Consider the following 13,530-nt stretch of genomic DNA (forward strand, 5'->3'; position numbering starts at 1 on the left):
TAGAAGAAGATTCTATGTCGGGTTAGATGAAGATTGTGATAAAGATATGTAATTCTTCTAACTACCGAAAGGGGGTGATATTGAAAAGCCCAAACTTTAAAACCCAGAAGATAAACCTGAAAAGTGTGTGCGTGCAGGCGACAACAGCCACGGAATCACAAAACAACATTGTATTTTGCAGGAGACGTGCAGTGTTGAGGTTTTACTACAATCGCAGCACAGGTCACGTGACTGGTCATTGTTTTGGAGGTAAGATCAAACGTGGACTTTCGACAAACTCGATCGATACACTGAACTTTCCGCTGCATGTCGTCATTAGTTTGATCAGATGTTGATACGGCAGTAGGATGGGCTATCGCACCTGGCACTGTTTACATCAAACCGTGAGCGATTTTCGAGTTAGTGTTTTGGCTATCTAAACTCTCAAACGATCTAGACATATTAGGAACACGACTATCGCGGAGTTTTCCCCTCAGTTTTCCTGATGTCAGACTGCAGTTCCTCGGGTTCAGATGAGGATTTGGACCCGGAGTCTGAGCTGCTAGACGAGCTCGGCGGCAAACTCAGTAAGGTAAGTTAAGAAACACGAGACTACTGTAAAACAATACACCTTTACAACGTTCACTAGTGTGAAACTGTGTGTTGCAGATATTAAAGTTAGTTAACTTACTTTCGTTTGCTAATGTGTGGCTGAAGCGTCGCAGCCTGCTGGAAGTTTTTGATTGCGCATTTATGCCGCACCAATACAATCAAACACACGGGCGATGCCTGAACGGTAAATAAAATGACTTCTGAAAAGAATCGTTTCTGTGAATCAGGTGAATTATAGTGACTGTTGATGTAAAACAAATCGTAACTGATTCAATTCGAGCGGTCCTTGAGTCTCACATATCCTTGCTTTTGCTTCAGTATTTTATTAAAACTTCAGAGGCAAGAAATGTGAATGGATTCACAGCTGAAAAAATCAAAAACAGTAGAAGCCTCACAGAATTTTCACAACAAACCATTACAATTTGATAGCTTCATTCTTTCATATAATATCCATGTATATCATTGTTTTTTTATTTATTTATTTCAAATTTACTTTTTGAAGGTTTATTTATTTATTTATTTATTTATTTAGATGAGTTGTGTTTAAACGAATGGCCTTTATAAAAATGTCATATAAGTATAGACTATATGTGTTTCTTTATTTGAATCTCAAAATATGCAAATTACATTTTGGAATGCAACTACAAAACTTAACTAAATAACCTTCCTAATAATCCTACTATAAATTGTATATTCAAGCTCATGTGTGTCATTAAAATGCATCTATTTGCTATTTTGAAGCCTACTGTAGTTCAACAAAGCACGGAAATTGGCTGTTTATTTACACACACTTTTAGGCATTCCCCCTCACTTTTCACACTTACCCCTTTACATAATAAAACCATATATTAAGGTTTTTATTTAAAATGTTGGTCCTTGGTGATTCATAAAATGTAAGTCAATGGCTTCTAGGTCTGCACAGTGTATTTTAATGAGCATGGATATCACATTGTGTGTATCCACAATATTCACATCGCAGGATTAAATTATTTATTAAAGCTCAAAAGATAACAACATTGTTAAATATTATTATTTTAAAATATTTTTTACAATGATGACCATGTTATTTCAGGTTTGATTGTTTAATTTCTGTACCTTAATACTGTTAGATTGTTGTTAGAAACCATCAAGCACTGATATTTCACATTTATCTTTGCTCTGTTGTGTTTACACATGCTTGTAATGCACTAAAAATTATGCAAACGCACTGCATAGAAAAGATTTGATCATCCTAATCTATCTAAATGAATGCAATCTTTCCAAATGGCTGTTTAAATCATCTGGAGAAATTATTTTCATGTCACAGAATATAATATATCGCAATGTCCGATTTTTCCAGTATCGTGCAGCCCTTATGGTTACCATCACTTTAACAAGTAAAAAAAAAAAAAAAAAAAAAAACTAGCCTATGAAGGCAAAACAAAAGTAATACATGTGACTCCTGATCATATTTTAATTTTTATGGATTTAAAATAAATGTGCATTATTTAACAATATTTATTTTTGTTATTCCCTTTAATCCACATTGCACAAGCTTTCTTTTACACAAATATTTCTATCAAATTTGAGCCTAATACTAAATTGAGAATGAATGTGTTTTTATTTTGAAATAAGATCTGATTGCGTTAAATTAACAAAAAGTTAGATTAATAATAGAAGACTAACTCATTCTTGTTTACTGAAAGGGTAAGGGAAACCAATTTGTGATTTATGTAAGAATGTAAAACATTTAAATAGAATGTCCATTTTAAAATAAGTATTTTTTTTTTATTCAGAAAATGTATTAATAGATGTGTTTAAAGTTTCTCTTGAAACAAAATTAGAATGCTTATGTTTTTTTGTTTGTCAAAGTTCAATTTTGATAATATATTGTATGAATGATTAATTTGAACTGTTTATGCCATGAATTTAGCCATTGTTGCTGACATAAATCATTAAATCAGTAGTTCCATGCTTTTGCATGTGTTGTGAGAAAATGCAGTGCATGCGTTCTCTCTCTTTTTTATTTATTTATTTATTTTGCATTTTGAGAATTTGCAAACTGATAAAAAAATCACTTTTCCTAATTTGCTGGGGTTTTTTTGTAATTGCATGTGTTTTCTTAAATTGCAGCATGATAAGCTCTCTAGGCCTCCCTAGGAAAGGGTAGGAATAGGAAATATAATTAGTATAGGGCCTAGATGTTTTCATCCAAAGTTGTGAATTTAACATGTTCAAAAAAATAAACAGCTTTTGTCTGATGTGTTGTAGAACAAAATCATAAATTGATGGAAATCTATCACAAATAATTACTATATTATTAATCTTACCTTTATTTCAGTAATAGAAATGGAAAGAAATGCTAGTGGGAAAACCACTGTAGCTCTACTTTTTTTTATTTTGCTAACCCTTTTTCCTGCCAGTACAACAAATTTTTATTTGAGGACACTTGTTTGCGTCTACCAGTTTGTAAAGCTGATAAACAGTGATATTCTTTTGTAAATGAGATGCGTTGCTAAATGCAAAACACAAAACCGCATTTGAAAGAAAAGATCTGGAAGGTGTTGAACCAGCAGTGTGCTTTACAAGAACACTGACCAGCTCTGTGGAGTCATTGAGAAATGCTTGAGTTAATTACAGAGCTCTCTAATACTAACCACTTATTAAACTAGTTTAAAGCCTAAAGACTTTTAGACTAGTTTTAACATTGTCCACAGCACTGAAGCAGAAAACTGGTGAAACGTGCAAATACAATTAGGTCAGAAGCCTTTTTTTTAAACTAATATAAATAGTATGAATAACATTTTAATTAAACTTTGGGAATCTTTGAAAGATCACATGAGCATAATCAATGTTTTAAAAACTAACAAATGCAAAGGTGGATTGAATTTCACTTCAGAAGACCTTAATGTATAATGAGGAATTATGATTGATATTAGTTTTGTATTGCCTGTATGCTTTTTTATTTTACTCTCAAAGTTCTGGTAGTTTTTATTAATCTTCAAGTCACCTACATTTTGGATGGTCTTGGAGATTCATAAAAACTACCACGGTCACTCTAAGTCATCTACATTTTGCATGGTCTTAGAGTGACCATGGTAGTTTTATGAATCTCCAAGTCAACCACATTTTGGATGGTCTTAGAGTGACTATGGTAGTTTTTTTTTTTTTTTTTTTGAATCACCAAGTCACCTACATCTTGGATGGTCTTACAGTGACCAAAATTAAATGGATAGTTTACCCAAAAATGACAATTTTCTCGTTATTGACTCTCCCTCAAGTGGTTTCAAACCTATATACTTTTCTTTCTTCTGTTGAACACACAAGAAGATATGTTGAAGAAAGCTGAAAACCTATAACAGTTGACATCTGAAAAACAAATACTATAGAAGTCAACGGTTACAGGTTTACAGCTTTCTTCATAATATCTTTATTTGTATTCAACAGAAGAAAGAAACTCAGAAAAGGTTTAAAACAAGTAAAGGGAGAGTCAATAATGTTTATTTTTGAGCGTACTATCCCTTTAACTACAATATACAATAAATTCATTTTTATGAACTCTCCCTTTGTTTTTTTTTTTGTTTGTTTTTTTGAAAGAGCATTCAACTCCTATAAGTTGTGTTGTGGAACTTAAACTAAAGTAACCCATCTGGAATTGGATAATTACTAGGTGAAGTCTCCCGTTGAACTTTAAAAGCTTCAACCTTCAGCAATGTTTTATCTTTAAGTTGCTACAAGTTTGAGGGTTTGAGAGATAAGCGTAAACCACATGATATAAAGCATGATATGAGTAAACTATCTCTTTGTTCATCTCCAGTGGACAAACTACATTCATGGCTGGCAGGACCGCTGGATTGCGCTGAAGGGCAATATTCTCAGTTACTACAGATCAGCAGATGAGAAGGAGTACGGCTGTAGAGGGTCCATCTGTCTCAGCAAGGCTGTCATCACAGTAAGACATCCTGTTATATTTGTCTGTATGGTTGTCAAGAGCTTTTCTTGATTGTGGTATCTTGATTTCGCACTGATGCCAGTTGTTGATATGAAGAACAGTGTGAAAATATTTTAACTGTAAAGCTTCCTGCTCGTGATGTACTGTTTATCCATCTGCTGTAGTAAGCGGGAAGCTGTCCTACTTGTTTTGGGGGTTTCTCTTGAATAGCCTGATTGTTTCAATCCGGCTATTCTGTTGGACAGAAGAAGGTGAGGTTGATTGTAAAATACAAGGGTACTTTGAAAAGACAAATCATCCATAATAAACATCCTGCATGACCACGTCTCTACTTTTTTTTTTTTTTAGCCTTAACAGCCAATAGACCTTATGCTGAGTTCAGAATACATGGTTTTCAAAGTAGTGGCATCACAGATGTTTTCACACTGTCTGACTATCTGGGCTAGCGTTCTGTCGCTGCTGTGTTCACACTGCAAGATGTATCTGCAGCAGGGGGTTTCACACTGCATGACTTCAGAATAGGAAGAATCGACGACAACTTTGTCTTGGTCCACAAACTACGTCTTACAACCAAACACACATGAGAAGTGACATGTAAACAATGCAAGGTCACGTGGTATATATTTTGTTATTAACTACCAGAGGTGGAAAGAGTAATAAAATCTTCTACTCAAGTAAAAGTATTGTTACTTCCAAAAAACTTTACTTAATTAAAAGTAAAGTTACAGGTCTATAAATCTACTCAAGTAAAAGTAAAAATAACCTTATTAAAAATGTACTGATGAGTAGAGAGCAACTATTTCTCAAAAGGGACAAGGCGATATCTTTAATTAGTTGGTTTTCTTTGAATAAACAATCTTAATTAAAGACCAATAACAAAAGAACACCTAATTATTTAAAATATTTTTACAGATTATCCTATTTAACAATATGAACAAATTCACATCTACTATCCCTTGAAGTTGTTATGGCAACTATATACAATGTAATCATTTCAGGCTATATTGAATGCTTTGCCCATGTGTTTATAGTCTAACAAGTGCAACATTACATGAATAAATTAAACAGCAGATCAGAGGTATGTTTATACTAAGCATTCGAAGCTTTCCACGTGTTACTTATTTATTTTCTGTATCATAAAGTTCTATATTACACCTATAAGGGCACAGACATAGCTAAAATTATTAATGAGCCATATACAGGACCTTACCTTGTCATTGCTAGGGTTAACAGGCATTTTGCTGATAAACTTTCTAAAATCCGGCAATACATCCAACTCCAGCAACAGTAAATTGTCAAACTATTTTATTTGCAGATTATTTTTCTCACTCTGCTATTGCAGTGACTTGGTTTCTGGGCTTTTTTTTTTGCATTGCTTTTGTATATATGTATTTTTTACTCAGTAACTGATATGATTTCAAATGTAGCGAAGTATAATATTTTTGGAAAATCATACTCAGTGGTGTAAAGTAGCTAAATACAAATACTCAAATTACTGTAATTGCGTAGTTTTTCTCTGGAATTGTAAATTACTGAGTAGTTTTATAAATGTGTACTTTTACTTTCCCTTTTTTTAGTAAATTTTTAGTTCAGTATCTGTACTTTAACTCTACTATTTTCCTTCAACCTCCAGTCACTACTTTATTTTTATTGTCTATAGAAATTAACAAAATCAGTCCTGTCAAATCATACATAGATGGTAAATCGCCACATCAAACTGTTGGGAAGCGTTAAGTGTCCAAGAAAATGTCCAAAATCTTTACACACATTGACCCAGTAACTGTTTAGATGCATGTCACTGATGAGAAGATGACGTATGTATGATGACCGAAATGGCCTTAATTACCCAGCAGACAAAGGACGTCAACATGATGTAAGATTGACGTTGTACCCCAACGTCATGGACGTTTCATTTTATTTGGAAATCAAAATCAGGTTGAGAACTCAAAGTCAGGTCAACGTCAATATCAACGTCTAATGATAATACAGCTTGACGTTGTGTTGATGTTACCACTATGAAATCTATCAGACGCTGGATTTTGGTTGCCATACCTGATGAATAAATGTCAGTATTTGACGTCAATATGATATTGGTTTAAGATGTTGGCTTGACGTTGGATTTTGGTCACTTTCTAACAACTTAAAATCAACCAAATATCATCGTCATTTGAAGCCATTATTGGACATCAAAATATCTTTGTCCTTAGATGCTGGTTTGAAATTTTGGTCACCTGACATCACAACCTAAATCTAACTTAATATTAACACCTTATGACATTAGCTGCATCTAAGATGGCACTCTATACATCATGCACTTATCCACTATGTACTGATGCACTTACACACTCAACAGCATAGTATATGTATGTAGTGTCGTCCCAAATGGCACAATAATGTTTTTTTACTAAGCGGAAATTCAAACGGTTTCCCTAAAGACCTTTGACGGTCTCCAAATCAGTGAAATAAATGACCGAAGCATCAAATAATACCTGCCCTTAGTCTCACCGCATTCACCATCGGGAGGTGCTATAATTACTCTCGTAGGAGAATTTTGCTTTCACCATCCAAAATAAATAAAGTTATCCAACATGTGCAACCGATAGCTCCGCCCTTACGCTACATGAGCAAAGCTGCGATACTCTTGCCAAATTTACACTAGTTTTTCCTCCCTTTTTTGGGTGCAAATAGACAGAATAGAAGCCCTTTTAACTGGTCCCCCAAACTCCCCAAACTTTTTTAATATCAAAAATATAATTTTTTTTTACAATAATGGTTAAATAACCTATCAAGCCAAAATTCACACTACAATCAACTCACAGCAGCAAACCGACAAGTTCATTTCAACGGAGAGTGAGCGACTTTCAGTAACCTCCGTCTACGAGTGACACAACAAAGTTGAAAACTTTTATACAAATGAAGAATGAACCACAGACAATAGGAGCACCAGTAGAGCTCACGTGATCCTCTCTTAGCTCCTGCAGAGGCCGCTTGTATTCGCCATGCTGTAGACCTACTACAAAGTTGCTGCTAGTGGGATTAAGATTTTACACAACATATTTTACATTCTGATAACACTACATGATACCTTGACAGAATAGGCAGATACAGAGGAAGATACAGTAGCCAAAGAGCTTAAAGCTCAGCAATTTAAGAAATCACATGCAATTACAAAAAACGCGAACAAATAAGAAAAACGTGCTGCATTTTCTCACAAAACATGCAAATTGCACTGATCACAACGTTTCCCCGACTATTTAGGTTAGGGTTACTTGAGGCTAATAGTATACAAAAGTCAAGGGAAGTGTGTAATCAGGATGTTAAAATAAATAAAAAACGTACTTTTCAAAGATCACCTGAAACTTTACTGAGCAATAGTCATGAGACAATAAACATTTCTCAGCTGGTTCATTCACCTTTTTGGGCCCTTTTGAAACTTTTCCATTGTGTTCCATTGATATGCATGTTTTTTTTTTTTTTTGCAAACCGATAAAGATATTTTCTTAATTTGCTGGTGTTTTTGTAATTGTATGTGTTTTCTTAAATTTTAGCATGTTAAGCTCTTTCTGCCACTGTAGGAAGTGGTAGGTATATAAAATACAATTGGTATTGACCTTATTCTTCAATCGTGGTTGTTTTAGAATTTCCGATTTTCCTTTGAGAGAAATGACTAGGAATAATAAACGGCAGAAAACGGTCAAACTTCTTTCTTTACAAACACGTGTGTCCATGACTATACATAAAAAGAAGAAGAATATAGTTGGTTCATATCTGTTTGCAACATCAAGCAGCAGCACAAGCTGTTTTTAACGTCTAAAAAATCAATGGAAGTTAATGAGACCGGAAGTGTCAAGCCAAAAAAATTCCAATGGCAGAACCCACTCATACATGAAGAATAAGGGCAATTGGGCCTACATGTTTTCATCCAAAGTCGTGAGTTTAACATGCTTAAAAAATTAAGCATAGTTTTCATCCCATGTGTTGTACAACAAATCTTCAGTTAATGGGAATCTGTCGCAAATAATGACTATATTTATAATACATTACTATTATTTCAGTAATTGACATGGAAATAAATACTACTGGGGAAACCACTGTACTGTTGCTTAAATTTTTTGATGTTGCTAACCTTTTTCCTGCTAGCACAGCAAATTTTTATTGAGGGAGACTTTTTGCCTCTAACAATTTGTAAAACTGATAAACTGACATTCTTTTGTAAATGAGATGCGTCACCAAATGCAGCAAAAGCAAAACACCAAGCCGCATTTGAAAAGGGAAGATCTGGAAGGTGTTGAACCAGCAGTGTGCTTTAGAAGAACACTGACCAGCTCTGTGGTCCATTGAGCAATGCTTGAGTTAATTACAGAGCTCTCTAATACTAACCACTTATTAAACTAGTTTAAAGCCTAAAGACATTTCAACTGGTTTTAACATTGCTGTCATTCTCCACAACACTGAAGCAGAAAACTGCTGAAACATTGTTTACTGTAGTAACACAATCCATATTACAGTGCTATTTAATTGTCGGTTACGACAGATAGATTTTTTGATGTGTCGGGGGTGTGTGTGTGTGTGTGTGGGGGGGGGGGGGGGGGGTGGGTGGTGTATCAATATATCGATTGAGCATATATTGCAATGTGTGTATCTGCAATAGTAACATTGCAGAATTTGATTATTTATTATATTAAAACATATTATTAAATATTATTATATTTAAACATACTTTTAAAATGATGAGTCATTTCTGTATTTAAATACTGTTAGATTCCCCAGAAAACCATGATGTAAAGTAATGATGATAAAGATAGTATACAGTAGTTTCTTTTTAATCACAGGGGTTACATTATAAAAATAACCCGCAATAGCCGATATCCACAAAGTAGTCAGCTTCATTTTTTACAATTACTGTAGATGTTTGAAGGCTGTAAAACCCCTAACTACACACTTTATACACTTTTCTCAGACAGGCATTAACATTTTCACACTTTTCTCCCTTGTTAGTAGTGTAATGTTGGCCATACACCCAAAAGGCATCACAATCATGAGGGTGGTCTTTTCACACCACCACCAGTGTGCAGCATATACTTGGATGATGCGACGGCAGCCACAGGACAACAGCGCCAGTGTGCTCACCACACACCAACTGTAGGTAGAGTGGAGAGACTGTGATAGAGCCAATTCAGTGGATGGGGATGATTGGGAGGCCATGATCGTAAAGGCCGATTGAGGGATTTGGCCAGGACACAGGGGCTACACCCCTACTCTTTACGAGAAGTGCCATGGGATTTTGAATGACCACAGAGTGTCAGGACCTCGGTTTAACTTCTCATCCGAAAGACGGCGCCCATTGACAGTATAGCGTCCCCTTCACTTTTACTGGGGCATTAGGACTCGCATAGAACCTAGGTTGAGCGCCCCCTGCTAGCCTCTCTAACAGCAACCAAGTTTTCCCATGTATTCTCCCTTCCAGGTACTGACCAGGCTCAGCCCTGCTTAGCTTCAGTGAGTAATCAGTCTTGGGCTGCAGGGTGATAAGCCTGCCGCTGTCTTGTTTAAACAGTTCTGTTTTTTCCTCCTTTATGTTACGAACCACCAAAGATTCATTTATTCCGTAATGGCGCCCTACAGCCACATAACTTCCACCTTTCTTTAGCATGTCCAGAAGTCTAACTTTTTGTGCACTGGTTAGGATCTTCCTCTGCCTTTTGGGTGCTACCATGGGTGCCTTTGACAGTGTGGAATGTTTTCTTTACATTATGGGGTTTGTTGGGGTGAAAACTTGAAGTACAGCACTTCAGAGCCACGCTGCTAGCTATTAAAGATTTTTGTCATTTTGGTGGTGGAATGCTGAACGCATTCTGTTTTGTGCAGGAGACACGGCACAAAGAAGACTGATTGACATTGGTCTAAAGCCCATCAGGACGCAGAACACAATCAATGCACTGTAAAAAAAAAAAAATAGATAAAAAATAAAAAGTCAAACTGCGCTAAAAAATCTGCGAAACTATAAGGCTGTGAAAGGTAAACTCCATAATGCAGAGTGACCACTGTAGTCCCAAATTGGATAAACAACCTATGTATGCAACACACAAATGCTTGGCACATAAAGTTAATTAAATTTAATGCACTTCTCTGTGATATGGATAAAGCATATACTATTATTGTGATAATAGTATTATATTCAATATGTTGCGTAACTCTAGTAAAGGTTGTCGGTTTGCCACTCTTTACCTCTGTTCACCAAGTGCAAACACAAATACACGGACACTGGGAGTGTTTTTTCTATGTTTTCTTATTGTGTTAAGAAATGGCCTCGGTCATAAATGTACTTTTTCATGTTTACATGCAGGGTTTTTCTTTTTAATATCCTAAAATGTTCGTTTACAAGGATGACAAGTGAGTTGAATCAACGTTAAACTGACTGGACTGAATAAAGGCACTACTGTCTTTAGTGTAAACTATAAAGCAGTTCAACAGAGATGCAGTTTCATAATTCATGAACTTTTAATTTTATGTATATGAATCAACATTAAACCAGAGATCTACATAACCATATTGTTATCTTCATAGGGCTGCTTTAAAGTCGACATCAACAATTTCATAACTGATCCATTTTTAGCATCAACGCTTTCATTTTCCTCTCTAAACATGAAGATACTTTAAAACAACTTTTCAATTATCTATTGTGCTACATATATTAACAAGACCCCGCTTATCAGGGAGTTTTATTTTTATCAGAACTCTAACTTGCACAAAAGTTCAAGTTTCCAGTCAGCAGAGTCAAAACAATCTAGTTTTTGTCCAAATCTTGTAAAAACTAGTGTTAAACAATTGCTATTTTACTTTGTCAGTTTATTTAATTTATGTTGCTGTATGTCATTGAGCTGGACTTCTTCAAGCAGTGCAGGTGGTTCAGGTGCAGAGTTTTTGGCAGTAAAACTACATGGAAACTTCCAACAAAGCCGCATTGTAGCGCACTATGTCTTTTAGCTCGACACACTATTGCTACATTGTTCTGGTATTGAGGGATTTGAAGTAGTCTTGAGGATTAGAACAGGAGAGCAGAACGACAGGAACGTCCTGTGATGGTGCATATCACATAACTCATTGTGAAAAGAAAATCTGGGAGCAGTTTTCCTGTTCCAATAAAAATGAACGCGTGTAAAGAAAGTAAACCTGTTCAGCTGTGCTGCCCTTACTTCCACAGTGCTTCCATCCCAGAAGACGTCATAGTGTTTATAAAGGATGTTCTTTTGTATGGAAAAGTGAACTTGGTTAAAGATCACAAACAGTTTGGGTGTAGATCAGGATCTAAAATAATGTTTGTCAGAGTCCAGTTGGGATGCATGTCTGTGAAACCCAGGCTTTAAACAAGGCTTGAAAACCTTGGAAGTCTTTGAAGTCAGTCTGATCCCAGAGTCCCCTCTGGAATGTTTGCGTTTGGTTGATTTCAGTGTGTTTGAGGAGGAGAAGACAGTGATGAACTGATGATAACAGCTGTTTCTCAAAGACTGCTTGAGTTCAGAAACTCTTCTGGCCTTGATCACTGCTCTGTCTCTGATAAGAGCTGTTCCTGAGAGTAATCAAAATCGCCAGTCTGTTTCCAAAACTACTCCTATTATTAGTTATAGCCATCACCAATCACTACCACTTCTTTAAAAGCACCTAAAGTAAAGTAGTGGCCTAGAAAAATGTATATATTCACCATTTAATAAAACATATTGCTGTTGTGTTGATTCAGAGTTTCTAAGTATGTGTAGACATCTTTAATACTTGATCTGACAGTTAGACTCGCGTAGTTGACTTGACTCATGTATATTCATTTGCTAAAACTTCCAAGGTAGTACTTAAGCATGTACAAAACAGCGGTTTAGCAAATTGTTGAGCTGGCAAAGATGCAAGTTCTAAGATCTAATTTGTGCACTATACTTTAAGCTTATAGCTGTTGGTTTCCCCTAGATTTGTGTATGAGCTGGTCAGCAGTTTTTGTTTTACTGTTGTAATCTGCCATCCGCTGACCTATTCAATAGATGCAAATCTGTGGTTTTACGCGGAAGTTGTTAATCAGGAACAGCAGGAAAAGTAGCTCTAAAAATATGATCGTACACAATATTGATTACAATCTGCTCATACACTTTTTTTTTTTTTTCATTTTCCGACTAGTTTTTTACTATAATCTGTTATGTTTGCTTTTTCTTTTAGCCTCATGAGTTTGATGAATGCCGATTTGACATCAGTGTGAACGACAGCATCTGGTACCTGAGGGCTGAACATCCTTTGCTCCGACAGCAGTGGATCGATACCATTGAACTGCATAAGGTGGGTCCCTCAGAAGAAGCTATACAGTGGCCCTTGCTGGATAATCTGCAGCTCAGCCCTAGTTTCTGTCTGATAGTGAGTGATCACATTTGAGTGGCAGAACCTGATTGGGTGTTTAATTTCCTTTGTAAAAGGAGAGGAGGGTGTTGAAGGCTCATTGCAATGAAATGTGCCCTGCAATTTCTTTTTTTTTTCAGCTGTCATTTCCTTGTGATGTCATTAGAGTTCATAAAGAGCCACTGTATAGTACTTAACTAGATTGTTCAGTTTAGGTTGAATCTAAATATGTGTACTTTCACATGTCCTGCGTACATTAGGCAATTTAAAGGGCACCTATGATGCCAAATCAACTTTTGGAAGCTGTTTGTACAGAACTGTGTTATTACACTGTCACATTAGAGTGATACAACAAGTCTCCTTTTTTTATTTCTTGACGTTAAAATAGGATACAAATCACATAGATTTTGAGGCCCGCCACAACATAATGTATGAGTGTGGTTTTCCTTGCCCTCTGAATTAATTGACAGGCTTGTATAAACATTTCTGTGGAAGCAGAAATAAACATGTTCACAGAACAGGATTTGCAAAGAAACTGGGATTAAAAGGGGCCCTTTAACTGATCAGAAAGCAGTCCAATTTATTAAAAAACATTTAATTTAAATGGTTTAAACTGCCTGGATTACAATCAGATT

General features: G+C 35.6%; 1 protein-coding gene across 2 annotated transcripts in view; it reads left to right on the top strand.

The window, feature by feature from the left end:
* Positions 1-427: 427 nt before the first annotated feature.
* Positions 428-13,530, top strand: part of cert1a (ceramide transporter 1a) — a 51,081-nt gene continuing 37,978 nt past the window's right edge. For both annotated transcript variants that reach the window (NM_001017914.5, NM_001281872.2), the window contains 3 exon segments: positions 428-571; positions 4,388-4,522; positions 12,722-12,838. In NM_001017914.5, the coding sequence (NP_001017914.4) occupies positions 485-571; positions 4,388-4,522; positions 12,722-12,838 (339 nt within the window). In that variant the 5' untranslated portion in view covers positions 428-484.

Source organism: Danio rerio, chromosome 5, assembly GCF_052040795.2.
Source record: "Danio rerio strain M-AB ecotype USA chromosome 5, GRCz13ab, whole genome shotgun sequence".
NCBI classification, from domain to species: Eukaryota; Metazoa; Chordata; class Actinopteri; order Cypriniformes; family Danionidae; genus Danio; species Danio rerio.